This window comes from Mus caroli, unplaced genomic scaffold, assembly GCF_978045245.1.
Source record: "Mus caroli unplaced genomic scaffold, Mus_caroli_1 scaffold_1, whole genome shotgun sequence".
Lineage (NCBI taxonomy): Eukaryota > Metazoa > Chordata > Mammalia > Rodentia > Muridae > Mus > Mus caroli.
Genome location: NW_028227256.1, coordinates 186,152,828 through 186,180,079, shown reverse-complemented (window position 1 = coordinate 186,180,079; position 27,252 = coordinate 186,152,828). Strand labels below are relative to the sequence as shown.

Genomic DNA, 27,252 nt, shown 5'->3' with positions numbered 1-27,252 from the left:
CACAGGCCAGGCACAGTCTGGTTGTGCACATCTGTGATTCTACCACTCATATTCAGAGATAGAAGAGACAAAAGAATTCCTAGAGGCCATAGACAAACTAGTCTGGAGTAGGCTGGATAGTGACTGAAACTAGAGAGACCCTGCCTCAGAACAAGGTCAAAGAAAATAACAGGCACCTAAGGTTTACCACTGACTTCTGTACACCGCTTCCTGCATACCAACACACATACACACGCACACGCACAGATAAATGAATAAATGTTAAAGAAATAAATAAGATGAAGTCATGCATAGAAACACACTCTCTTACTTGGGGTTACTACTGCTATAATAAAATGTCATGGGATAATAAAACACCAGATCTACTTGGAAAGGAAAGATTTTTTTTAAGCTTAAACTTCCATACTACTTACTGTTCCTCATCAAAGAAAGTCAGGACACGAACCCAAACTTGGCAGAGACCTAGACGCAGGAGCTGACACAGAGACCACAGAGGGGTGCTGCGTACCTGCTTGTTCTGCATAGCTTGTTCAGCCTGCTTCCTTACAGAATCCAGGTCCATCTGCTGAGGGGTGGTCCTTCCCACAGTGAGCTGGGCCCTCCCACATCTATCACCAATTAAGAAAATGCCCTACAAACTTGCCTATAGCCAGATCTTATGAAAGCATTTTGTCAGGTGAGGCTCCCTTGTCCTCACTCAAGTCAGCTTATAGCAAGTTGACTTAAGTCTACCCAGAACAACTGTCCACTTGTCACCTTGACACACAAATACAGCAGTGTTAAGTCTTAACCTTTATTTTGTTATTAATCCTCAAGATCTAACATTAAAAACACAATTAATGCATTAGAGATATTGCTCAAAGATTAAGAGCACTGACTGCTCTTCCAGAGGTCCTAAGTTCAATTCCCAGCAACCACATAGTGGCTCACAACCATCTTTAATGGGATCCGATGCCCTCTTCTAGTATGTCTGAAGACAGCTAGAGTGTGTTCTTGTAAATAAAATGCAAAAACTTTTAAAAAAAATATGGATCTTCCCACTACAAATTAACACACACACACACACACACAAATAACTTGAAAGGTCCCACAGTCTTTACAAATTAAAAACATTAGAGGTTCAATCTTAAATATCCATTCTCTTAAGTACCCAAAAATCTCATTTCAAAGCTCAAAATTTCTTAACTGTGGGCTCCTGTCAAAATCAAACTTAAGTTTAGTATTCTCTTACTTCAAGGAGAATAATCCAAATAAAACAAAAGTAGCCTTCAACAATGTAAGTAAGTCCATGTCCAGTGTCTGGAATACACTCATGATCCTCTGGGCTCCTCCACGGCACTTGGATAAGACAAGCACGTGGGGCTCTGTTCTCTCTCTGCCACAGAGAGCTTGGGGCTCTGTTCTCTGCCACAGAGAGCTCTTCTCCTAGGCTCGGGCTGGATGCGTTCCCCACTCACTGCTGTCCTTGGCATTTATCTCATGAGTGGCTGACATATCCAAACATCAGAGCTTCTTGCTACAACTGGGCTTCCCTTTCACCAGTAGCCTCTTCTGGGCTCTCTTCATGCACTCCAACCCTTCACACAAGATCAGTCCTTAACTGTTCTCCACAACCTGCTCATGCCTTTCAGACCAGCACTAACTGGGTTACTCTCACACTATACCAAGATGTCTTGCCAAAAAAATCTGTATTAGTCAGTTTATTCTAGAGGAACAGAAATTATGTATCATCATTATATATTATTCATTTTATAAGCAATGTTCATATATATATATATATTCATTCTATGAGCTCTGTCTCTCTCTAATATATAACATGAATATATATTATATGTAATAATTTATAGTATATTATATGTGTAATTATTATAATGTAATTATTATATATGTAATATGTATTATATATGTATAATAATATATAATAATTTATAATATATATGTATATATTCTTTTTGTTCAGCTTGTCCAACAATGGCTATCTATGAGTGGACCATCTAAGAATCCAGTAATTGTTCAATCCGTGAGGCTGGATGTCCCAGCTGGTCTTCAGAATATGCTGGAATACCCCCAAAATAGGCTTGAATGCCAGTGAGGGAATGGGCTTGCTATTGAGAGCAAGCAGGAAAAGAGGGCAACATTTCTCCATCCATGTTCTTTATGGAAGCTTCTAGACTGAAGGTGGTTCTCCCACCTCAAATGATCTGGATTAGAAGTATTTGTTTGTTTGTTTGGTTGGGTTATTTTTTATTTATTTAAATGATTTAATTAAGAAAACCTCTCTCAAAACCCATTTGGGTTTTGATAAATCCCAGATGTAGTCAAGCTGACAATCAGGAATTACCATCCAACCCATATTTTCTCAACCAGATTCTAAGCTGGGATTCTTCAGGATTCGTCTCCAGTAGAATCATGACCGTAAGACAGAAGCAGTTTGTCAGAAACCCTAGGATGGATGTTTGTCCAACTCTCTAGTGAGAAAATGCTTGGTGAGTAGTCCTCACAGTCTGTATGGTGTTTTGTAAAACAGAAATGGAAAAATGCACAGCAACTCTTCAGATGCCAGATCCATCTAAAGTCCTCATCCCTTGAGACTCTCTTGTGTCAAACTAATCGCCTTCTAGCTTTGTCCTCTGCAACACTCATAATTTCTAAAAGAATTTGAAGTCAAGTTTTAGGTATTAGCATCTACTTTATATAGAATTTTTGAAATAACACATCCCAATCTAAGTAGTGTTGACAAAATGAATTTTCTTAGAGAAAATTTTCATGGATAATTTTGAGCACCCCATATTATACAGAGCTACTGACAGAAAAATAGTAGTGAATGGATGTAAGTTAGGCCAAAGTAAACATGTCCAAATATAAATTAGGTTATGTTCACCAATTGCTATGAAGATGAAAAGATGGTACAGTCTCCATGGTACTTTAAGTGAATTGACCTTAATCTAGTATGTCCCTGGCATTATTAGATGGCGTCCACTTACCTGTTTGTAAGTGACACATTGTACAATCGAAAATCTTGCATTCTTCCAACAAACTGCTCTGAACCTGAAAAATATGTACAGATAAGAAACCCCAGAATCCAGGCAGCATGCAGGTTGTTCATCTTATATTCTTTTAAAACTACAAACCTTTAAACTATGTTCCCTTTGGCACCCCTCAAATTCTTGAAGATTTGAATTTGTTTTCTAAGTCTTCACTGTTAACAGTAATCATATTTATCTCTATAGCAAGACTGTGCAGGCAACATGAATCCTTGAGCAGATTACTTCCAGACCCCAACAAATAGCTGCACTTTCTTCAGTTTCTCTCTCATTTACAAACCTATAAATTTATTACTTCCTGAGCCTTAAGTTTGGTTGTCATCTGCTTTCAACAGCAATTTTCAGAATATTTGTTCTGCCAGTAGAAAACCTTCTGTTCTTCCATCTCACCCATTTAAGTTTAAACTGCAGATGTGCAGAATGTGGATTCTGACTAAAACAAATGCTCATCCAGAAAATTAAAAAAAAAAAAAAAGGACAAAGCCACCACAGGCAGATGTAAGACCTGCTGCTCATGGATATTGATTGTGTCACCCACATATTACACCAGGATGCAAACTCAGTCTCACTATCATCATTCCCTAAGGATTCTTCCAAGATTATCAGGTTCAAAGACCACAGCACCACCACAGGTCCCTTCCAACCTTAGGTAGATATCAGCCTTCACAGACACACAACTATTTGTTTATTTACTGAACACTTAGGATTTGTGAGAGCAGAAAAACCCAAAAGAGTTAGAATCACAAGGCAGGGATAGAAAAAGAAGGGAGGGGGAAATAGCTCAAGTAAAAGCCTGCCAGGGAATCCCAACAAGCTGCATTAGATCCTTGTTCAGGAACCACAGTAAAAGCTTCATGCCATGGCCTGCACCTGCAACCCTAGCTCTCTTACTTGGGGCAGCCAGCCTGAAAAATGCAGCAAAGGCACAAGGAAGGAGCAGCCTGATCAAGGGGGGATAAGAAAACCAAGAAGGCTGGGGGGGGGCAGGAAGGGAGGGGGAGGGGAGGGGAGGGGAGGGGGAGGGGAGGGGAGGGGAGGGGAGGGGGAGGGGAGGGGAGGGGAGGGGAGGGGGAGGGGAGGGGAGGAGAGGAGAGGAGAGGAGAGGAGAGGAGAGGAGAGGAGAGGAGAGGAGAGGAGAGGAGAGGAGAGGAGAGGAGAGGAGAGGAGAGGAGAGGAGAGGAGAGGAGAGGAGAGGAGAGGAGAGGAGAGGAGAGGAGAGGAGAGGAGAGGAGAGGAGAGGAGAGGAGAGGAGAGGAGAGGAGAGGAGAGGAGAGGGAAGGAACATTTAGTCAGGAAGATACAGATTTTTAATTGATCAACTGAGATAACCTTTTAAAGCTGTTTTTGGCCATGATCTTTAAAATTGCAACAGAAAAGTAGACTATAACAGAATGGCAAAAGGAAGAATATTCTAGATTTCAAGATAAAAGAAAGTGGGAGGGATGCATGTGGGTCCCTCTTAGTCGCATGTGGTTGTATGATATTTGAGAGGGAGGTGAAATTAACTGAGGACATCATTTCTCATAGTATCAATTTTACTTCAGAGGAAAGAGGTCACACTATCTTCCAAAAAAGAGAACATGGATTATCTCCTATCCATTCTTTTACTCATGCCCTCCCCTACACAGCTCTTCGCACAATATCCTCCATATTCATACCACAGCCTCAGGACTAAACTTTGAATGTGCGTTAACTGGCCAGCACTCTCAACACTTAGACCGTATGCTTGATATCACCTTTATTTCTGCCATTCCTTTCTCACCCAGCTTTGGGCTCAGAAATACCCTGAGGCTACCACAGTGCCACAAGTTTGGTGTGTTCCTTTTACTCTGTTAAAGATACCTATACACTTCTCAGTCTGTCCTATGAAAATGGAAATACATTAAATAATCTTTCTCAGAAAGATAAAGTATTATTTCTCTTATCATCTGGCCTATCCACAGCTCATAGCCATGTTCCAGTCAGCTGGTCAATTATTCAATGATGAAGGAAGTCAAAGAAAGGGGATGCAGGGAGTGAGGAAGATGATATAAATTTAGGAAGAGGGATGAAGATGTGCATCAGTTTCCATGGGAATGGGCAAGAAGGGTGACTGACAGTTGTAGCCTCTCCATGATGTATTTTCATGGTCACTATGTTCAGACACATTCATGCAAGTCAACTGCACATTTCATTATCTTCAAGTGTCATGTGATTGGCAGTATCTAGCACTGATGGCACTGATGGATTTCAAAAAGAGTACATCTAACCAAGGGGAGTATAAAGTGAAGGTTCCTGCACAGAAGAACAGAGATGATCAGTACAGGTGGGTAGGGGCGCAGGAAAGTGGATCCTGGAAGAAATGATAAACTAGGAGGACAAAAGACACCAAGGAATTGACTGTGTCCTTGAGGCCAGTGAACTGTATGTTGGGAAGGAGAAAGCAAGATGTCGAAATGATGATTGAACTAACTCACTGAAGTCTTCTCTAGAAGCACATAAAATGCTCACATAGTTCCCTTGGGCAATTTGCTTACTGATGTTACGACAGTACAGTTTTTACCGTCAAAGCCTGGTTCTCCATCAGGAAGGGCTTTGTTCTGGACAGAGCTGTGTCCCCAGAAAGACATAACTCCTCACAGGACAAAACCTATGTCAGTCAGGAGGACACAGATAAGGCAGAGCTGAAACCATGAGCAAGCACAAGAAAGACTCAAGGAAGCCTTTTCCTGGTTTTCAAATCTAACAGAGTCCTGCACAAACTTGGTATTGTTCTTACAGGGTCCCCAAAGAAAACAAACTTTTATTGTAGAAGTCACCCACACTGCTCATGCAGCCACGTGAAATTGATAAAACCATGCAAGTTAGCAAAGTTAACAAAGAGAACTAATGCTAGTTTATATAACAAGTTGTCCACAAGACTTGTTTCCTCAGTATAAAATAGTGTGTACAATGTTTATATAGCAGTTCAGAGAGAAAAGTTATGTCTTAAGAAATTACACCAGAATGGACAGTGGATGTGGTGGATTGAATGAAAAATTATCCTCCATAGGCCGGTACATTTGGACACTTGGTCCAAAGTCTGTGATACTGTTTGAGGAGATAATGGCACCTTTAGAAGTCGGAGCTTGCTAGAGGAATTACATCATTGGGAACAGGCTGTGAGCTTTTAAAGCCTGACCCTACTTCCTGTTCTTGCTTTTTACTTCCTGTTTGCTGCTGAGATGTTTTCTCTCAGCTTCTGGCTCCTTCCACTTGAAGCTGTACCTCCCTGCCATGACAGACTCTTCTCCCTCTGAGAGCATAAACCAAAATAAAGAGTTTTGTTTATAAATTAGCTGTGATCCATGTGCTTCATCACAGCAACAGAAAAGTTACAGACACAGTGGGCGATCCTCCGTGCGGTGGAACAGTATGCTGCTGCTGAGACGTGACCTAAATAAGCAGATGCTTGGATCTTGTCAGAGTCTTTACGTGGTATTGAATGCCTGGTTGGTTTCATTTATTTTCAACCACAAATATTTATTTGGGACCTAGTGTGTACCAGTCAGTTTTGTTGCAGCCAAATATACACCACTCAACCAAAAGATCTAGTCAAGAAAATACTCTTGCTTTTATAAGAGCTTGAGTTTACATAGATACATAGATATAATAAACATGAATTACACATAAACATAATAAGTGTTGTTGATAATAGAAAATTTAGAGTAGAAGTGAGAACAGGTCTAAGTTATTCTGGGGTGGTGTGTTCAAAGGAGACTTCATTAAGAATGTAGCACCAGCCGAGAGGGAGGTTAACTTGTCTGGACATCTAGGAGTAGTATGTTCCAAGAGGGCAACAAAGGGTAAAAAAGGCTCCTAAAGCTATGTATAGCAGAAGAATAACCAGGAGCCAGCATTCTGACTCAGAGTTAGGGAAGGAGGGGGAGGTGTTCAGAAGGTTGAACAAGACTAGTAACTGGCTGACAAGATGGATCTAGGCAGTGTTAAAGAGCTTTATAGCGTGTTTTAAGGATCTGGGTTTTATTCTGAATGAAATGAGAGGCCTTTAGAGGGTTGGGAGCAGGTGAGTGGCAGGATCTTAGGTTCCTTCAAAGGTGTTGAGATTTGTAAGTCGGGGAAACATGTTCAGACACAGAGGAGGAAGAGGAGGCTACTGTAGTCACCCAAGAGGAAAGGTGGCAGACAGAGAGGGTAATTGGAGTGGAGGCTTCCCCAGCAAGGCTGATAAATTAGAATTCACTTCCTATATCTTAATAATAGTTAAAGGCAAGCTCTGCTGCAAAGGGACAATGAAATCTATTTTATCATCTATAAAATAAAAGGGCTGGGTTTTATAACCGTTAAAAATCATTTGAGTTTTACACTTGGAGTCTGTGATAGGACAGCCATTGCCAGTGCCTCAGAATTCATAGTGGGGCATTTTGTGAAAGAATTAGAGAAAGTTTTGCAAAGACACAAAGTGAACATATATTATCCCTCTCAAGCAGAGGCATTATGACCTTGAGAGAGGAGGTCACCGAAGAGGTCAAGGGCGCCGCCACAGGGATAGACTTTAACCATCCCTCTGCTAATTGCCAATTTTTAACAGATATTCATAGGGAAAAAAACATACTATAAAGAACACTTTCTTTGAGAAATATCCATATGGGAAAAATAGGTCCAAATTATATAAATTGATCAAGGACAGAGACATGACTCATGCAAGAAAGACCCCAGAGCTGTTCAGGAGGAAATAAAGACAGAAAGAAAATCTTCTAAATCTTCATTACGAGTGAGAGGTTGGAAGAAATAATCAAACATTCAAGTGGGGGTGGGAGCAGTGTTAGGGCTGAGGAGAGCTCAGTAGTAACAGTTCAGGGGGCCTGTATGACATAACACAACCATGTGTGGCCACAAGCACCTGTGAGGGGCAGAGCCAGGAGTCTATTGACTGTCAGCCTAGTTCAAGGCTCAGTGAGAGCCCCTACCTCATAGGGAATAGAGTAATGTGTTAGATCAGAACTACTGCTGTCCTCTTCGGCCTCTGTATATGTTAGCACCTGCACCCCAACACAAGCATGTACAAAATAATGCTCACATACCCGCACATGAATATGTTTGGGAAGTTGCTAAATAATAGCACAAAAAAAATCTGTCTCAAAAAACCAAAAAGAAGGAGGAGGAGGAGGAGGAGGAGGAGACGGAGACGGAGACGGAGACGGAGAAGGAGAAGAAGAAGAAGAAGAAGAAGAAGAAGAAGAAGAAGAAGAAGAAGAAGAAGAAGAAGAAGAAGAAGAAGAAGAAGAAGAAGAAGTAGTAGTCAATAAATTGCCTCTATTTCTTAGACAGCACACTTTTCTATTTTGAAAAATTCCAGAAAATGTACAGTGAAGAGACTCTATAGTTAGTATATAAAGTTGGCATACTAGTTCAATAGATAAAAGTTTAATTTCTATAAATGCATCCATGTTAGTTAGATATTTTTAGTCTATTTATCACGGCAAAGAAAACATGAAATAAAACATCAAACTATCAGTCTAGCATAACAGCATCTGTGAGTATAAACTGCAAAATATGGATAAAAAAATATCGAAATGTCATCAGGAGTGGTTGAGTGTGGTGACATAAGTAAGAACGGTCCCCATAGGTTCATACACGTGCATATTAATCATCAGGAAGTGGAATACTTGAGAGAGGTGATATAGTCTTGTTGGAGTACGTATGGACTTGTCTAGAACTCTCAGCTACATCTCCAGCACCTAGTCTGCCTGTGTGCTTCCATGCTTCTCTCTATGATGACAATGGTCTAGACCTTTGAACCTATAAACCAGCCTCAATTAAAGGCTTTTTTTTCTTATAAAAGTAGCTGTGGTCATGGTGTCTCTTCACAGTGAGAGAACAGTGCCTAAGACACAGAGTCACAGTGGACATTCCTGAGAGTAGAGCTTATAGATTGTACTCCCAACAACTGCCAAGCCAATGTTTACAGAACTTGGGAAATAAATCAGATTTCAGGTGATGCATGGAGGCTTTGATTTTAAATGGATAAATCTTTGTAAAAATATTTATTTCTGGATGGAATTAATTCCATCTCATCAATTCTCTGAAACTTATAGTCTTGTAGACAAGATTGACAGAAAGTCTACAATCAGAATAAACTTCAGTTAGAGAGCCACCAGAAGGATCAGAATGGGACTGGAGCCTTGCAAAGACACTCTCAGATACCTGCTATTATTTAATGTGTCTGGGACACCCTAAAGAGTCCCTCCTTTGAGGCCTGGATGGATATTCTGTTCTCCTAGTAAGAGAAGACTTTTCCAGAAGATGTTGGTTGAAATCACTGAGTAGCAACTGCTTAAGTTTGCAGTGTCAAAATTTTAACAGTTAGAAAAAAAAAACATATAAATAACCTAGGAGATGATATAACAGGGATCTTTTAAAGCTTTAGTATTTGATAAGAGGTCTTTGAAATAATTATAAGTTTGACAATTGTACATTGAACAAGGGGAAAGACTCACATTATGAAAATCAAAAATGAAAGATGAGATATTATTCCTGATATCACACATGTGGAATTTAAAGTCTATAAATAAATCTATCACTAAGACTAGATACTTGTGATAAACTAGATACTCATGGAGAGACATGAAGCATTGAAGCCAAGTCAAGAAAGAAGATGACATTAATACATACACGCAGAGGAAAGCGATGGGAGTAAGGTTAAATTCCCCTGGGAGGCAAGACTTCCCTGGAAAATTCTACTGAACATTTCAAACAAAAACAATTCTTTGAAACTTCTCTCAAAAGACTGAAGAGAAACACACTCCAAATCTGTTTTGTGAAACCGGTGTGACCCTATTGCCCAAACCAGCAAAGACATCCATCACAAGGCAGCTACAGGCTCTATAGAGATGAGGAAATTACCTTCAAAAATTCTAATGCCATAAATTTGTATGATAAAGCTGAAGATATGCCATGGGAAAATATGGACATATTTTAAGGATGAGAACCAAGTTCTACATGAAATTAAGGCAGCAATAGGCAGACACGACATGAGCCTCTCCACAGAATAATTGCCCGGACTCTAACTCTGGCTTAAGATTATAAAACCAATTCAAGAACTTTGAAAGACAAGAATATTTTCCAATTGTTAGTCAATTCTAAAATTTCAACAGACCATACCATAATTAATCGTGAATGACTAAATCATTCTGTACAGCTACAACAAGCTTATGCTGTTTTGGGGTGTGTGTGTGTGTGTGTGTGTGTGTGTGTGTGTGTGTGTGTAACTGTGTCGTTCTACATTCATGAAGATCTTAATCTTCCTTCCAAACCGGAAAAGGAAGAATGTCTCGCATATATAGAACAATTCTAAGAAATACACTTAAATATTTTATAGAAAATACATGACTCAATTCATTAGATGAGAAATCAATATGAAAAAAAATGAAGTATGCTATCAACATAGTACAAGTGATATCTGGAAATTCAATGAGATGAACTGCATTTTTACAAAGTAGCAAAGCAAATTAAATTGACAAATAATAATGCTCTGAATGGTCTTGCAACTGTTAAATTATATTTCAAGTATTGAAGCACCTTAGCCTGTGTCATCTCCTACACGCATCAGTTCAGCTGGATGAAGAAAGCAAGGCTAATTTCTAAGCTACAATGTATCTAGAATAAATTGTAGGGAAATGATGTAGCCTTTAAGTAGGCAAAGGTTTTCTTAAATATAACAACAAAGGAATGGTCATACACAGAGGGATATAGTTGTAACATTTGAATAGATTTCCTTGACAGACTTCCTAAGGAAATTCTTGTGAACTGATGATGCTTTACTTAGAAGCCAGGTTGAAGATTAAGGATTCTAGATCTCCTAGAGATATGAAATCAAGAAAGAAAAGAGAGAAATAACAGAATACCTGGATACCAATCAATGGCCTTAGGATAATTTATTAAAGCATTGAGTAATGTTAAGCATTATGTGAATATTATTATTATTATTACTATGTACTAATATTAATAACAACAGCAATTTCAGTCTTCCTGATAGACAGCGATATCAGATTTTGTTGTCTCCCTTGGTCTATAGGTGAAGCATACCCAAGGGACTTCCCCTGGTAAAACATGCTAAGTTTTATCAGGGTATGTTCTTAAACAGGGTAAGATGGAGACATTACAAACCCAATCTCAGTGTAACCATGAATGAGAACATCAGACATGAACATACTAGCTCTATACTGTTTTGAAATTTTATACGCAAACACAAAACCTTAAGCAATCAGCAATAAGTACCAAATTTCTTATGGAGACATCAAGATGTTCTTTTTTTAATGGGAAAATTGAAAGACTTTCCATCACAACAATAGCAGTCTGGTGACACTTGTTCTATGTATTTTTTCAATACTTCGCTGGGTTTGACGGCTCACACCTATGACCTTGGAACCGGGGAAGTGGAGATAGGAAGATGACTTATTTACGACCGAGCTGGACTGCACAATAAATTTACAGGCCACCCTTGATTACAGAATGAGATCTTGTCTCAAAAATTTAAATCTATATCCCATAATCATAAGAAACTCAAAAGATAAAAGAAAAATGCAACAAGTGTGTTATTTTTATCACATGGTTTTCTGTATAGAAATGCCACAAGTCTAGAATGAAAATATTAGAATTAATGAAAGTTGTAAAATGTTAGTGGCAATAAGAATGACATACAAAACCCTATAATATATTCTTATTTAAGCAAAAAAAAATATAAAGGGAACTGTGGCATGAAGAATACTATTTATAAAAGAATTAAAACATTAAATCACATAGAGATAAAGAAACTATATGAATAGCCTTTGTGTAGAAATTTACCAAAACATACCAAAGAAGACCCAAATAAGGTACTGGAAATATAGTCAAAGGTTGAGAGCATGCAAGGAGCCCAGGTCTTTTTACAGTATTCAAGTTGATTGACTCACAATTTCCTATAAACCCAGATCCGGGAGATCCCACTCCTGGCCTCCACAAGAATTACACACACACACACACACACACACACACACACAAACACACACACTTAAAAATAAAAACAGATTTTTTAAAAGGAGAACTAAATAGAATCATATACCACGAAAAAAGATACAGATATTCAATATAAAGCAATATAAGTCCTTCTTATACTTTAATATTATTTGAATTATATTTTAATAAAATGCCCACTAGATAACTATCATGGAAGGGGATCCTAAAACTCATTTGGAGAAATGGTATCTAAGAACTACTGTTTGAAGAATATGTGTGAGAAAGACCAGAACAAGAACAAGCTCTCAGACATCAATATACAATCAAACGCTATCACTTTTGACAAGAAGTTGATTAATTTGACCTCTGAAACAAACAGGAAGTACACAATCATAAAACTAGAGTGGCAGATCAAGGTGACTTTACAATCAGGAAGAAATTCATGGATATTCAACAAAAAAATCAAAGGGACAAACACCTTCCAATAAAATCACTTAAAATTCAATCTTTATATCACACATAGCACAGAAATTAACTTTATGGAAAAAATATTAGATGATACTTATTTTGTCAGGATATGAAGAGTTTCTTTAAAAAGATACAAATCTATGAAAAAATAGATAAGTTTAGGGAGAGCCAAGATGGCAGAGAAGAGGCAGCCAGTACTTTCTGGCTGTTTTACAGCTGGGAACTGAAACCGGCCAGGAAAACAGCTTCCTATCTGTGACTGGGAAATTGTAATGGACTTAGAGAGAGTCACAGACACTGCTATTAGAAAAAGACTTAAGAAATAAGGCATTAGGCAGACGTGAGGGGTGGTTTTGGTTCCGCCAAAGGGGAGGGGTGTGCGCCCAGGGTGCGTGCCCGCAAGAGCAGGAAAAGAGGCAAAGATGCAGTCATCAAAATTGCGGAGAGCCAGACAGACAACAGCAAGAAGGGCTAATTCAGTCTGCCTTTGAGGTTACACAGCATGCTGGCATGTGAAGAGTTCTGTGTTCCTCAAATAAAAGGCAAAAGTGTCCTGCTCTGATGGGTCACACCCAGGTTGCTGCTTTGGGAAGCCTAAGCTACAGTAGTTCCCTGCAAGTCGGAACCATGTGTTATCTCACTGTCCTGGGCAATGGGGCCCCTGCCAGTTCAGGGAGGCATCTGAAGGAAGCTCATTGAAAACAGGAGCTGAGAGATGGCTCAGTCCACAAAGCACTTGGCACACAGACATGAGGATCTTAGCTTGATCTGCAGGACCATAAAAACACCAGACACAGTGATATGCTGGGGAGGTAGAAGGACACAGCAGCCAGACTCCCAGCTAGCCAGCCCAACCCTAGCCATCTGCTCCAGGCTCCTATCTCAAAACCACAGGGTTTATAGCAGCTAAGGAATGACAACAGGCTGACCCCACGCATACAGGTGCATGGGTACACACGTACCTGCCCACGGGTACACACGCACACACACAATTGTTCATACACTCATGCATACATGTGCATGTGCACACGTGGAAAATGAAAACATGAGAACCATATTGGAGACCGCTGATGTTTTTGATTTCCGTCTTTGGTTAGTTCTTTGAGAATTTGATACATTGTATTTTGGTCATATTCTCTCCCTCCTCCCACTCCTCCTGACTCCCCCCCCCCACACACACACATAGACACACTAACCCTCACAAGTGTTCAAGTTCATCAATCTCATGTTCAAACCTCCTACCTGATATAATGTATCAGAGACATTTTTTACTGTTTTTTTTTTTTTAATTCCTACTGATAGAACGTTTCAGTTCAGAGTCCTACAGCCTTCCTCAGAGCCCATCCCAGTACTGAACTTGTTCATTACTGGACCTTCTTAACTCTATCCTATTGTTTTTCCCCATTTTCTTGAAATCTACACATCTTTGTGAAGGTCAGCCTTTAGAATTCCTTCTGCAGCATTCCATCCTATCACAGCTATTTTCTGGGGCTGTAGCTTCACCCTCAACCCCACCTCTGTGTTAACAGGCAGGTTTGAATGAGGAACATTCCCTACAGGCTTAAACTCTCCCAGACCACAGTGCTGCTAGGGAATGCAGTGGAGCGCTGTGGGAGAACACAGGTTAATGGGCTAGGCTTTGGGATTTACAGACTGGTGTCACTTCCTACTCTCACTGACCACAGACGTGGGAAGTCAGACTCATGTTCCTGCTGTCAGGGAATCCCTGCTTTGATGAACTGAGACCATCTAAGGATTGTAGCCTAAAGTGAACCCTCTCTCCCTTAAGTGGCCTTGATCAGAGTGTTTTAATACAGGTCACAATTCAGAAGCCAATTCAGAGACACACAGGGCAGTTGAGCTCACTGTCCCTTTAAGACCAACTCTCTGGAGCAGCTGAAAGCAGGTGGAAGTTTGAGCACAAGTTTGATGGACAGAGACAGGACCAACCCCAGACAAAGAACTCTATGTAACTAAGGAATTCTGAGTGGGAGTCTTAGTCTTACCCAGGGACGAGGGCACTAATTGGTTGGCCCAAATCAAAGGGTCAGGCCTGAGAACACACAAAGAAGGAACATCATACAGACTAAGCAGGTTATATTTAGGAACACACACACAACACACACACACACACAATTGGAAGAACAGTGAAAGAGGAGGCCATGGGTTTCTGAGAGAACAAGGAAGGGCTTATGGGAAGGCTAGGGGAGAGAAAAAGGAGAGGAGAAATGATGTAATTATAGTACAATATCAAAACTGAAAGAAACTATTTTTCAAATGAAGATCCTGGGCTATGGGCACACGGGATGTTCTGTGCCCCCGCCATGCAGGGAAGCTGTTATACTAAACCTGCCTTGAGGAATTCAGGGCTGCTGGGACCCAGGACTCACAAAAGCAGCAGCAGCAGCTCAATTTCTGGGTCCAAAGCACCTAGAGTTTGCTTCAGCCAGGGAACTGGGTTTTGTAGTCTGCACTGTAAGCTGCTGAGCTGGGAGCTCATTGCCTAGCACTGTCACTAACATGATGGTGTGTGTGCACGGAAACAAAGGGCAGACACCTACCAGTCCTGTGCTGCCCAGGGTCATTTAACCACAGGGGCAGGGCAGACCCATGGAGGAATGAGTGTGTACCTCAAATGCACTGCACAGTGCTTTTCCTTTCTTTTTTCTTTTCAGTCCCTTATTCCGTTTGCTTTTATTCTTTTAAGTTAAATATTATTTTCCTTTTTTTACACACTGCTTTGTAGAGAGATCTGATTGTGCCTTTCATTTTTTTCTCAATACATTATTTTCTTTTAATTGAATTTTAACTTAATTTTTCTCTTTTAGTGGTTCTAATAATCAAATTTTTCCCTCCCTCTTTCCCCCCTCTCCCTCCTTCTCTCTGTCTCTTTCTGTCTCTGTCTGTCTGTCTGTCTGTCTGTCTGTCTCTCTCTCTCTGTGTGTGTGTGTGTGTGTGTGTGTGTGTGTGTGTGTGTGTGTCCTTTTCTCACTTTTCTCCCCTCTCTCCCCTGTTTTCCCTTACTCTCTGCCTTTTTGGCTCAAACTTGCTATGCAGCTGGTAATCATCTAACTTCCGGACAACACTCATCCTCTACCGTGTCAGTGCTGAAGGGCAGTGTTGGTGGTCAACCCCCAATCTGTCTCATTCAAAGGCTCATAATTAATTATTTGGGAAATTATAATTTTTATACAAAGATGGGAAAGCATTTCTTTTCTAAACATCACATACCCCATATGAAAGTTTAAAACGTAAAAGTCCCAAAATCACTTTCTATACACTATGAAAATAAGATCTCTAGGAACAAACATGTGGTTACAGTCACAGACCATACTTCATGAAGTAATTACATTGGTCACTCTCATTCCAAATTGAAAAATACTTTAAACATATATAATATAGTTTACTGAAAGCAAGGCCCCTGGCACTATTAAGCAATGTGTGTTGGTCACTTAAATTCTACACAAAGAGGAGGGCTGTTAGCATTTGAAGTATGCTTTGGCAAATGTCTGTCCAGACATTTAATATCTGTGCTTGAGCGACACACAGGTTAGAGGTCATTCCACACACTCCTGCCTCTCAGGGGACAACACATGCAGCCATTGCATGACTACACACAGGTTAGGATTCTTCCCACTTAACGCTGTTCATTCTCCTGTATAGGGATGGGTTGTGTTCAATCACCTTCCTTTTGAACACTGTAACCTTTTCAGCTCTTTGCTTCTTGAAATCTACAGTGAACATTTTTTGAGAACAGATTCAAGCCATTGTGTAATTAGATTCTTTATGCCCCCAAATCAGTATGTTTTGATTAAGTCCACAATTTAACTTTTCTTCCTTTGCCAGATTTCCAAGCTCTGTCCCACAATAATGTTATCTTAGCTGTTGGTTTTTCTTTTCTTTTTCCTTTCATTCTTTGCCAAACAATGAAATGATAAGTGTTGAATAAAATTTAAATTCCCAGTGAGTTAGTCAGATATTTCAATACCTTCCATTCATATTTGTTGATATATTATCTTGCCAGTAGGTCTCAAATTACAAGATTGTAAAATACTTGCCTTTGTCCTACTAATTCTTGATTACATAGCTTCCATTGGCTCTTAATCAGTACTTCTTATCCAACATGGCTGTGAATCATCCATGCCATATCTCTTATTACACAACTGCCTATTTGTTCTAAAGGTCTAGTTAGGCCACTTTTGTGCAATGAACTGCAATCAATTTTGAATTTAACTCAGCTTTCCTACATATCTATATATCTTTTTTTTCTTTTTTGTATGTGTGAGTATATGCATGCATGTTTGTTCACATGAGTGTGTTCATTAGATGCCAAAGGGCAGCCCCAGGTATCACTCCTCAATTGGTAGGTTTTTTTTTTATTTGTTTGTTTGTTTTGGTGTTTTGTTTTGTTTTTTATTTTGTTTTTTAGATTTCTCCCTGACCTAGAGCTTGCCAATAGGCTAGGATGATCCTGGCTTCCTGTCTCCCTTCCCAACACTAGGGTTTCAGATCCACACTGCATTACAACCTCTTATTTGGATCCTGGATAGCAAACCTAGATCCTCATGCTGGCATAGCAACCTCATGTTCCCATGTGCCATTTTTTCCACATTTCCCTCTTTTCGTTCATTCATGGATTCATATATTTTTCCATTTGTTTTTTTTATGCAATTCTCAAAGTGTTCTCAAAATTAGCAAAAACATGAGAGAAGTAAAGAAAGTGAATTTCCTAGTATACTTGAGATTAAAATCTTTAAATTTTGAAAATGTCACTGCACCCCATCTCCAGTCAAGAGCACTCATGTGAGTCCAGAGGCACCGAAGCAACAGACACAAAGTAAAGGTAACTGAGTGATCTTGGGCCATCTTCCCCTGTATCTGTGAGGAGCGGGTGTGGCAGCAGTCCCAAGAAGGCGCCAGGGACTGCAGCTAAGTCTTATGACTTGCACCTGACTTCCTCACCTGAATATAAGACACAACCATCGTGAGAGCTGCACAGGTGTACCAGGATACTGGAGAATCCATTTTGGTGGAGATATGCCCCTGCTGCCCTGATTAGCTGAAGCTGCGTACCTGGTGAGGTGACATGGCCTGCTATGAGTGGATGGGAACTGAGAGTATATAAGAGTGAGAGGCCCAGGGTTTGGGGGAGATATAAACAAGAAGAAAGATGAAGACTGAATAAACTGCTGTTAGAAGTACTGGTGGTCGTGTCGTTCTTGCTGGTCGAGAGCGGAAGCGACATGTATTCACTTTATAAATACTCAACAAATGCTCATTACTGCTTCATGGCCAACAATCTTCTAAAGAAAGAATGTCTCCTTAAATACATAACAAGGGGTTCCTCACCTCAATAGAAAACTGAAAATCTATTTACAAATCGCTTCTGAAATAACTCTGGAAAAATTGTGATTCTCACAGCTCTGTAATTTTTTCACCCAATATTTAAAGAGCTATTATGATCCATGGCACTTGTCATAGCTATATGTTTGCCATTTTAAACTCTCTAAGGCTAGAGACATGCTGGAAGCATGGAGCTAAATCTGTAGTGGAAAGAATACATCCTTGGGAAGGAGCTGTCAGACCTTGGTTGATGTATATGACGGTTTGACTGAAAATGTCCCCAGAGTTTCCAGCATTTGAATACTTGCTCTCCAGTTGGTGGTGCTGTTTGGGGAGGCTCAGGAAGAGCATCTTTGTTAGAGGAAGTGTGTCACAGGAAGCAGGATTTGAGAGTTTAAAGACTAGCACCATTTTGAGTTTTCCCTCTCTGTTTCAAGCTTACAATTCAAGATGGAATCCCTCAACTTTCTGCTTCCACACCTTCCTTTACTTTGCCAGGATAGACTTGAATTCTCTGGGACTGTAAGCCTAAATAAACTTTTTTCTCCAAGTTGCCTTGGTCACCATGTTTTAGCACAGCAGCAGAGAAGTAATATGGTCTATTTTCATATTTAAAAAACAGTCTGATCAAATCAAGTTACCACATTAATATGTTTAGAGGCATGTCCAATGAAAAGCATTCCTTTTACCTATTAATTTCCTAAATGTGTCCCCAGAATAATTAATGACAAATACAGATAAGACTCAGGAGAATCTCTATGGCAGTCAATACTCATGTGAGAAGCTATCAGTAGCTAGGACAGGGAGAGGCAGAGGAGCAATAAAGACACTTCTCAATGTGCTAGAGGCCCCACTGGACAGTCCTATGTCAGAGACAGTCTGCAGAAAGCAGAGGTACTTAGCCTGGTCCCGCATGACAGCATCTTTAATTTAGCTGGCAGAGATGTCTTCCATAGCTGTCCCCTCTGAACAAAGCCATCTTGGATATGGACAAAACTATGGTGAACGGGGACTTAATTTTTTTATTAAAAATGGTGAAAGCAAGAGAAATAAAATGATTTATAGAAAGTCCATAGGAACATTCTGTACCTATCTCTTTTTTGATTAGAGAGGTGGCAGGGAGCCTGGCTCATTAGGCAGAAGTAATGAGCCAGGCTACATGCCATCTCTAATTAGAGAAAAGATACAGTAGGTACCATCATACCTATAGGCTGATGGAGTGTGGTTAGACATTAAAAACATCCTTCCCCCCACCCAGCTCCCAAATACCCATCATATGAGTGAAAAAGAAAAGAAGTAATAAAAACCAGATATTTGTGAGAAACCATTTCCCATTTCTTATGCTTTAATCATAGGTTTACTCCTTTTCACGGAGTTTAAAAATAAATAGCATTTTCAGATTAGAATGGCCTTTGAAGCATCAATCCAGCATTTAGTGCACTGAAGTAGAACAGAGTCAAGTCATTTTAGCCCCACAGTGCAAAGGAGACAAATTTATAGTACTCACAAACACTCTTAGCAACACTTAATGTGAGGGAAAACTTTTGGAAACACTAGTGGGGGTTAAACACCTAAGAAGGTTCACAGGGTTTAAATGCATTATTCAAACTTTCTGTGTGCAGAGGACTAAAATTTTTCCCAATATGCTAATTATTGAAACCAAGTTTGTGAAAACAGCAACTACTAAGCTTACTTTTCCCATGTTTATCAGATCTAAAGATATATACAAATTGAAATGATTTTTTAAATTTATATACATATATATATACATATATACACACATACACACACACACACATATATATGTGTATATATATATACATATATATATATATATATATACACACACACACATTTCATCTTAATCATATCCATAGCCCAGCCCCTCCCACTCAGCCCCTACCCCATCTCTCCTCCACTCCTCTCAACACATCTTACATCTCCCTCCTAACTTCACAGGGGTAGCCAGTTGCTCTCTAGGGTACATTTGAGCCTGTCTGATCCACAGGAGGAATTCATACTTAGTCTTATCAAGCCCATGGCCAAAGAAACCATAGTTTCTTTGGGAGAGATCCTATTGACGTTGTCTTGTTAACCTATACTGTTGTCAAACTCCCTTCTAAATACATTTGCTCATATCAAAGGTTGGGGCTGCTTTCAATCTTGGTCAGCGAAGCTCCCAGAATGTATTGATTAATGTAGAGACTCATAACTGCTTAAAATGTTAAGAATAAGCAATTCCCAGTGTTCATTGTGAGGATGGCTATTTATAACACTTCCTCCCTAAAAGCTTACAAGAACATCTTAGAAGAAGAGGCAAAAAGAATGTAAGAGCCAGATGATGGAGGAGGACTGTTCAAAGCTGACCCTGGACATGACAGGGTTGCTACACACATGAGCTCACAGAGGATGGGCTCACCATGTCAGATGGCTAAACGTTCAGGAGAGTTCAAGTTTGCAGCACAGAGAAGAGAGGGCTTCGTGATACCCCACTCCTAACTGTGGACTTAATGGCAGTTGATTACAGCTGAGGAATTGGGGACTTCCTTTACTTTGGGTGGAGGGAAATCATATCCATAGCCCAGCCCCTCCCACTCAGCCCCTCCCCCATCTCTCCTCCACTCCTCTCAACACATCTTACATCTCCCTCCTAACTTCACAGGGGTAGCCAGCTGCTCTCTAGAGTACATAGGTTATTTTTTTAAAAAAACAAAATGTTAGTTTTATATTGATCTTTCCCTTTTTATTCTCTATAATAATCATTTTGATCAACCCATCTAACTGTTTAACAAGAAGACAATGTATATTCAAAGATACTAATAATTCAAATTACTAGATATGTCAGGGACAGTCCAGAGAAGATTTCCCTTCCCCATACCATAGCCCAGACTGGCCTCAAACTCATTTGCATAGCCTAGTCTCACAGCAAACATGGCATCTTTCTGCTTCAATGCCTGGATTATGTCCTGCCCTGCCACACCAAAGGCTGGTTGCCACTTATCATTCTTCTAATATATAATAAGCAATAAATTTGAAATATATAGGATCTCATTTGGTTCTTCTAGTAGACTTGTATATCATACATTAAACAAAATAATAAATTAAAATCAGAAACTCATCAGGACTAGATATTTTTGATCAGAGAAATATAACTATTTAAAACTCATTCCTGTTTGTTGAATTCAAAAATTTAGAAATTTAGTCATTGTTTTTAAAATATTTGGAGTCAAACCACAAAAGTATGAACATTTTATAAAGCAAAATATTGTGGTGTGGCTGCTGGTGGTGATGGTAACTTGCTGTTTAATAAGGGAGGTAGAGAGTAAACACAGAGTTTACATGTTCTTCTTGGGGTTTCTTTAAACATTCTATTTTTAAAATGCCAATTAGAAGAAAATCCCAGTGAGCATGCAGAAATAGGTATAAAAGATAAAAAGTTTTCTATCAGGAAAACAAACCATTGCTGAAATGAAGAAAATATCACTGGCATGGGTTAGAGAACTGGATGGATACATCTCAATTCTTTCAAAATTGACATATTAATTTTAGGATTTACTTTTATTTCTGTGTGTGTGTGTGTGTGTGTGTGTGTGTGTGTGTGTGTGAGAGAGAGAGAGAGAGAGAGAGAGAGAGAGAGAGAGAGAGAGAGAGAATGCATGTGTGTGTGCCTGGTCTGTGTGTGTGTGGTGTGATATGTGTGTATGTGACATGTGCAGAAGCATGCAGAAGGTAGATGAGACAGACTATAGGATCTCTTGGAGCTGGAGTTCCAGGTCGTTGTGAGGCAGAAATTGTGGGTGCTGGGAACCAACTCACATCCTGGGAGAGCAGTAAGCACTCTTAACCGTGAGACATCTCTCCAGCCCCAAACTTAATGATTCTGATTTTAATAAAGTAGAAACTGAAACTGAAACACAACTTTTAAAGTTGAAGTGAATGGCAACACAATCATGAAACAAAAAAAAAGAAAGTTGGGAAAATTACCTAGACAGACGTAAAAACTCAAGCAATAATAACTGAGACTTAAACTTTTTGATGTACATGGATCATAAGAACAAAGTTCAGAAACAAACCTGTCTTAACAAATGCAGAGATGGACACATGGCTAAAAGAATTCTACTTCAAAGTGTGCCAAGGTACAGTAATAAAACAGAAAACATGATAAAAGAAGAACCTGCAAAGTGTCAAAGTTCACCTTTAAAGATAATGAAACTATAGCCTATATCTTGAAAGATAATGCCTGTCAATCATGTATTCATCAAAGAGTAAAGAACACTTGCAAATTAATAAGAAAAAGGCAAACTACCTGATCAAAAATTGGTCCAAAATAATCCATCTAGAACAGGAAAGCAACATGAGTGTGACAACACCTAGTGTCATTAACCATCAGGACAGGCACCACCATGGGCCATTTGGCAGGACCAGGGAGGGCAATGATGGCGGTGAACGGTGAGCTGTCACAATACTCAGTATTACTAATTGTGACATTTTCTCTGGAAAGTTATTTGGAAGCATTTTCTGAAGCTAGAGGTGTTGCTACATGCAATATGGCTAAATCTGATGGAGACAGTCCTGAGTGACAGGAAGTTAGCGTGCTCCCTGCATATTTGCATGTTAGTTCCAGGTCAGACAACAGGTATCTAATAGTGCCAAAACCTCTCCTGATATTATTCTGTGCATATCCATTCAGAGCACAGTGTCGCTAGTGCTGATCTATGAAACGGTGCAAATATTCTATGCAGATGCATAAAATACCTAAAATTACCAAGTAGGGGCTGGAGAGATGACTCAGTGGTTCAATTGCTTAGGCTTTCCAAGTGGACCTGATTTCAATTCCCCTACTCTGCTGTTCACAACCACGCATAACTTCAGTTTCTAGGGATCTGATGCCCTCTTCTGGTCTCTGTGAGCACCTACACTAAAGTATGTATGCTCCACCCCACCTGCACACATGCGAGTGCACAGTCTAACTCATAAAACTAAGTCTTCAAACACATCATCAAGCTGTACTTCTAGGACTGACATTCTACCTTGTATGGATGCTTTGATGCAAGTCAAAGAATTCAATAATACATCCAAATGCTTGAAGCAAGTTAGCAGGCTATCTAAAAGACTGGAGAAAGCACTCAGCATGAGACTCTTAGAAATATTAATGAATTTTCCAAATAAGGAGGAATCACGTGGTGTAATTTCAGATACATACCATATATAAGAAATCTGCAAATGAAATTTAAAAAAAATCAAGTGGTGTATGGAAAGCAAGTTGACCTCCGTAAAGACCAGAGCAGTCTGCATCAACACCCAATACATTCTTCTCAAAGAATCCTTAGGAGTATCACAAACACATACATATACACACACATAGACACACACAGACACACACACCACTTATCCACACACAGACATACACAGAGACACATGCATACATCATATACTCCCCACGCACACATACATACAGATAGACACACATAAACCACATACCCACACACAGACACACACAGAGACACATATATACACCACATACCTCCCCCCATACACACACACTTAAAGCAACAATACTCTTTCAGTAAGGGTTGTAAATCTTCCCAACTTTCTGTGGCTATGCGTTAGAAAAATATAAAGCAGCTACATACTTCAACCCAGCCCTTCTCCTTCTATGGCTGTATCTGAGGAAATAATTGCAGACATTAGCAATAGCTGCACTTACCAACATGATTTAGTATATGCTGCACATGGTGCATTGAATTGCATTTGCTCATTTGACAATTAAGTAGCAGTTCTAGGTGTCTAGTTCATGCCAGATGCTTGGGAATCAGTCATACGAATAGTATATGCTGTGTGGCCACACCGAGCTTTGCAAGGCCACTGTCGGCATCATCAGCATCACCTTAAAGTTCGTTTAACACGAGGCAGGAAGTAGCTTTACCTGGTTACACAGTCAGTCAGTGATGGCACCCATTTTGCCTCTAGGCAAATTAGCACAAGAATATAGATTATCACATATATAATAGTCACATAACTGTATATAATCACATAACTGTTCAAAAATGTATACACATATATATTGACAGACATCTGGATGCATATATATTATTTTCTGTCAAATAGCTTTTGGATAATTCGGAGACATTAGAAATTATATAGAGATTCATTACAGGCATTTGTTTCAGAAGTATGCGGCAGCTACAGAATGGCACGCAACATAAAACCCTGAGAACGAAGAAGCACAGCGCTGGGAAGGGATATTGACACCACATGTGGATCTTAAACATTTGGAGGGGAAAGGTCTATTTTTAGAGAGCTTAGTGAAGGCATATGTGTCATAATTTCCTTTTGGGGAATTTATATTTGTCACCATACATTTCACTGTATGGGTAAAAAAATCTAGGAGAGTATGAAAAGTTAAACTGTATCCCTGAGGACAGAAATGTGTAGCATACTTCCTAGTTCACAGAGTTCCATATTGCTTGGATTTCCTAATAACAAGCATGTATTCTATAGTATTTCCACTTTAAAGTTCAAATGTTTCAAGGCGATGGTGTTGGGTATTTCAAGACAATTTTCATTTCAACTTCTACTCTTCTTGGTTTATAGTGTATGCTATCTTTTAATCTGGATGTTCCCATAAATGTGGGAAATAGAAATGTCACAGATCTGATGTGGGGCATGTTGAGAGTATGCCTCAGTTTCTACAAAACATGTTAGAGCTCCCATTTAGTAGCACACTCATAAAAATTGAGTGAGTCAAACAAGAAAAATAGTATATATTGCTGTACATGTATGTGGGCCTGGGGAGTGGACTTATGTATGTTTGCTTGTCTGTGAAGACCAAAGGTTGACATCTGATGCCTTCCTCGGTGGTTCTGCAGCTTATTTGAGGCAGGCTCCCTCGCCTATCGGGGACCCTCTGAGCTGCATTTTCCTATCTCTTTATTCTGAGCTGGGAATTCAGACTCAGGACACCATGCATGGATTGGTTTTTTAAGTATAGGTGTTGGGTATACAAGTTTAGGTCCCCTTTCTGGCTGAGCTAGATGCCCAGTTCTTATTTATTTTAAAGAGATCACAAAAGAGAAGTTTTTATTTTAAAGTTTCCCTCAAAAGGTATGTTCATGTTGTGTCTGTAACTGTGGCTCCTTAGGAGGAAGGTCATTTCGGGTGGCATTAAGGATCTTGAGGTGGAACGTACCCTGAATGAGATGACTCTCTAATTTGATGACAACTTTCCTTATAAGGAAATAAAGGGAGAAATACAGAGGAGACCAAGTAAAGACAAAGTGGGCCTGCACAGCGGTAAGTAGACTGACTAGGTCTGCTGGCTGCAACCAGGACAGAGGTGTGGAGCAGTTGCCCCCTCAGATCATCTGGAAGGAACCACAGTACTGGATCCCCATCAGAGGTGGCAGGCATTGAAACACGTAAGAATGAATTCCTATCCTCCTAAATTTCCATGCATTGGTGGAAATCTGCTACAGTATCCCTAGGAAGAAAATACATCTAAATATATGATTAATATTTGTTTGCATTTCAAAACCAGGACCTGCAATTGGCTAACATGAAACAGAGTTCTGAAGACAAAAATCTTACCATTTAAACTCTGTCCTACTTGTATCACGCTGGAGACTGAGTCTGTGATTGAATCACGGAGAGTTCTTGTATCAAATGCCGTACTGTTCTCCTCCAGACCGTCCACAAAGAAGCTGATTGCCGTCTGATGCACCTGGAAGATTTAGCCCCGTCACCAAGTGCACAAACTTTTGCTTGGCTCAAACAGCATGCCCACAGCCTTTCTGTCTGTTCTTCAAGTCATTTCACTCTTTCTCAGCTTCCTTCAGGTGGAAAATGGAAGTAATTTATATTAATAGCAGGACAGTATCTCTGCATGTTACAAACCCATATAGGAATCTGTACACTGGGATTTTCATGCTGTGCTGACGTATCCTGGGGTCCTCATGAGGTTTGGATAGTGTTGTCGTGTGTGTGTGTGTGTGTGTGTGTGTGTGTGTGTTAATTGATAGCTAGGCTCTCAGAGCTTTCTAACGGTTGTGTTATTTTTTTTAAATGTTAATGACATCGTGTCCATACTTAGAAATAAATTAACACATAAGGGGAGAGATCTCCAAACCCAGATATACCCAACAAGTGGGTATTACTTGAGTCACTAGTGCAAAATGCTCACCATAAACACCCATTACTTTAGGTACTAGAGTACAGGTGATGGTTTTTAAATATACTTTCCCATTATAAAATAACATTAAAAAATGGCCAATCACATTCGAAGCTGATAACAATCAAACAATCTAACAGCTATCAGAGGAGAGCCAACTTTTCCAATAAATACCCAGAGGATATTGCAAGCTAAAGTATTGGCTAAATACTTACATGCCATCAGCTCTGATGTAGCATTGGCAGAGAGGCCATCAAAGGTACTTAAACAAATAGGCCTGATTAGGTGTCAGTTTAGCATTAAACACAAAACCAGGTGGCCAGTCAGATATGACCCACTGATTGCAACCCGATGACTTCTGAGTTACAGTATAAAGAAATGAACATGCTGTGTGATATGAATCACCAATCAGTCAAGATTTAGGAGGCAATGCCTTCTAGGTTGTGGTTATTCATGATCTTTGATGATTCCACATGGATTCAGAATAAACCAACTGTTGTGTCTACAAAACAGTCTGTTTGCTGACATGTCGTTGACTGTAAAAAGCATTCAAATTATCAAACCAACTCAAGTGGAAAGGGAAAGGTCTGAGAGGAGGAAGGGACAGGCAGAAAGAGGGAGAAGGAAGTTGAAGATGTATGATTATGCAACTAAGAGGCTGATGGTTAATACTTTAATGAAGTTCAACCTTGGGAATTATTTCTAGAACAAGGTAATTCTAAAATGGAGCTTGATAGATAATGAAGTTTGAGCTAGCTTTACTGTAGGTGTATTGATAAAACAGACGCTCTAGCCTGGTGTCTGCCTTCAATAGTAAAGCCAGTAACGTATCTGTGAGGTCAGAGAGCCCATGGAACATTACCAGATACACATCGCTAAGAGCCTGGTGTGGCTCTTTGTAAGTCATTGCGTCAAAGTGAGTTTTTATTTATTTATTGGTGTTTAAGAATTTCATCCATGCACATAATGTATTTTGGTCAAAGTCACCCCATTCCCTCCCCTGTAACCCTCCTCCAACCACTGATCCTTTCTAAACTATTTCATCAGGGTCCTGTTAAAAAGAACACTGAAGCAAAGTAAAACCTTTATATTATTATGTGAATTCTTGTCAAAGGGATACCTTTCCAGAGTCCCCCACACACACTCAGAAACCAAACTCAGGAACCTAGGGGTCAGGGGTGCAACTGCTTGGTAAAATAAAAGAAAGAAGTGAGGCGCCATTGTAATCCCTCCTTCCAGTCAATTGCTCTCATT

At 39.7% G+C, this 27,252-nt stretch overlaps 1 protein-coding gene across 1 annotated transcript in view; it reads right to left on the bottom strand.

Moving 5' to 3' along the window:
* Ush2a (usherin) overlaps positions 1-27,252 on the bottom strand; it is a 680,823-nt gene that overhangs the window by 599,580 nt on the left and 53,991 nt on the right. Inside the window, exons 3-4 of the mRNA XM_085835345.1 lie at positions 25,419-25,551; positions 2,985-3,048 (exon numbers count right to left, since the gene is read on the bottom strand). Coding sequence (XP_085691471.1) covers positions 2,985-3,048; positions 25,419-25,551 — 197 coding nt within the window. The remainder of the gene's footprint in view (positions 1-2,984; positions 3,049-25,418; positions 25,552-27,252) is intronic.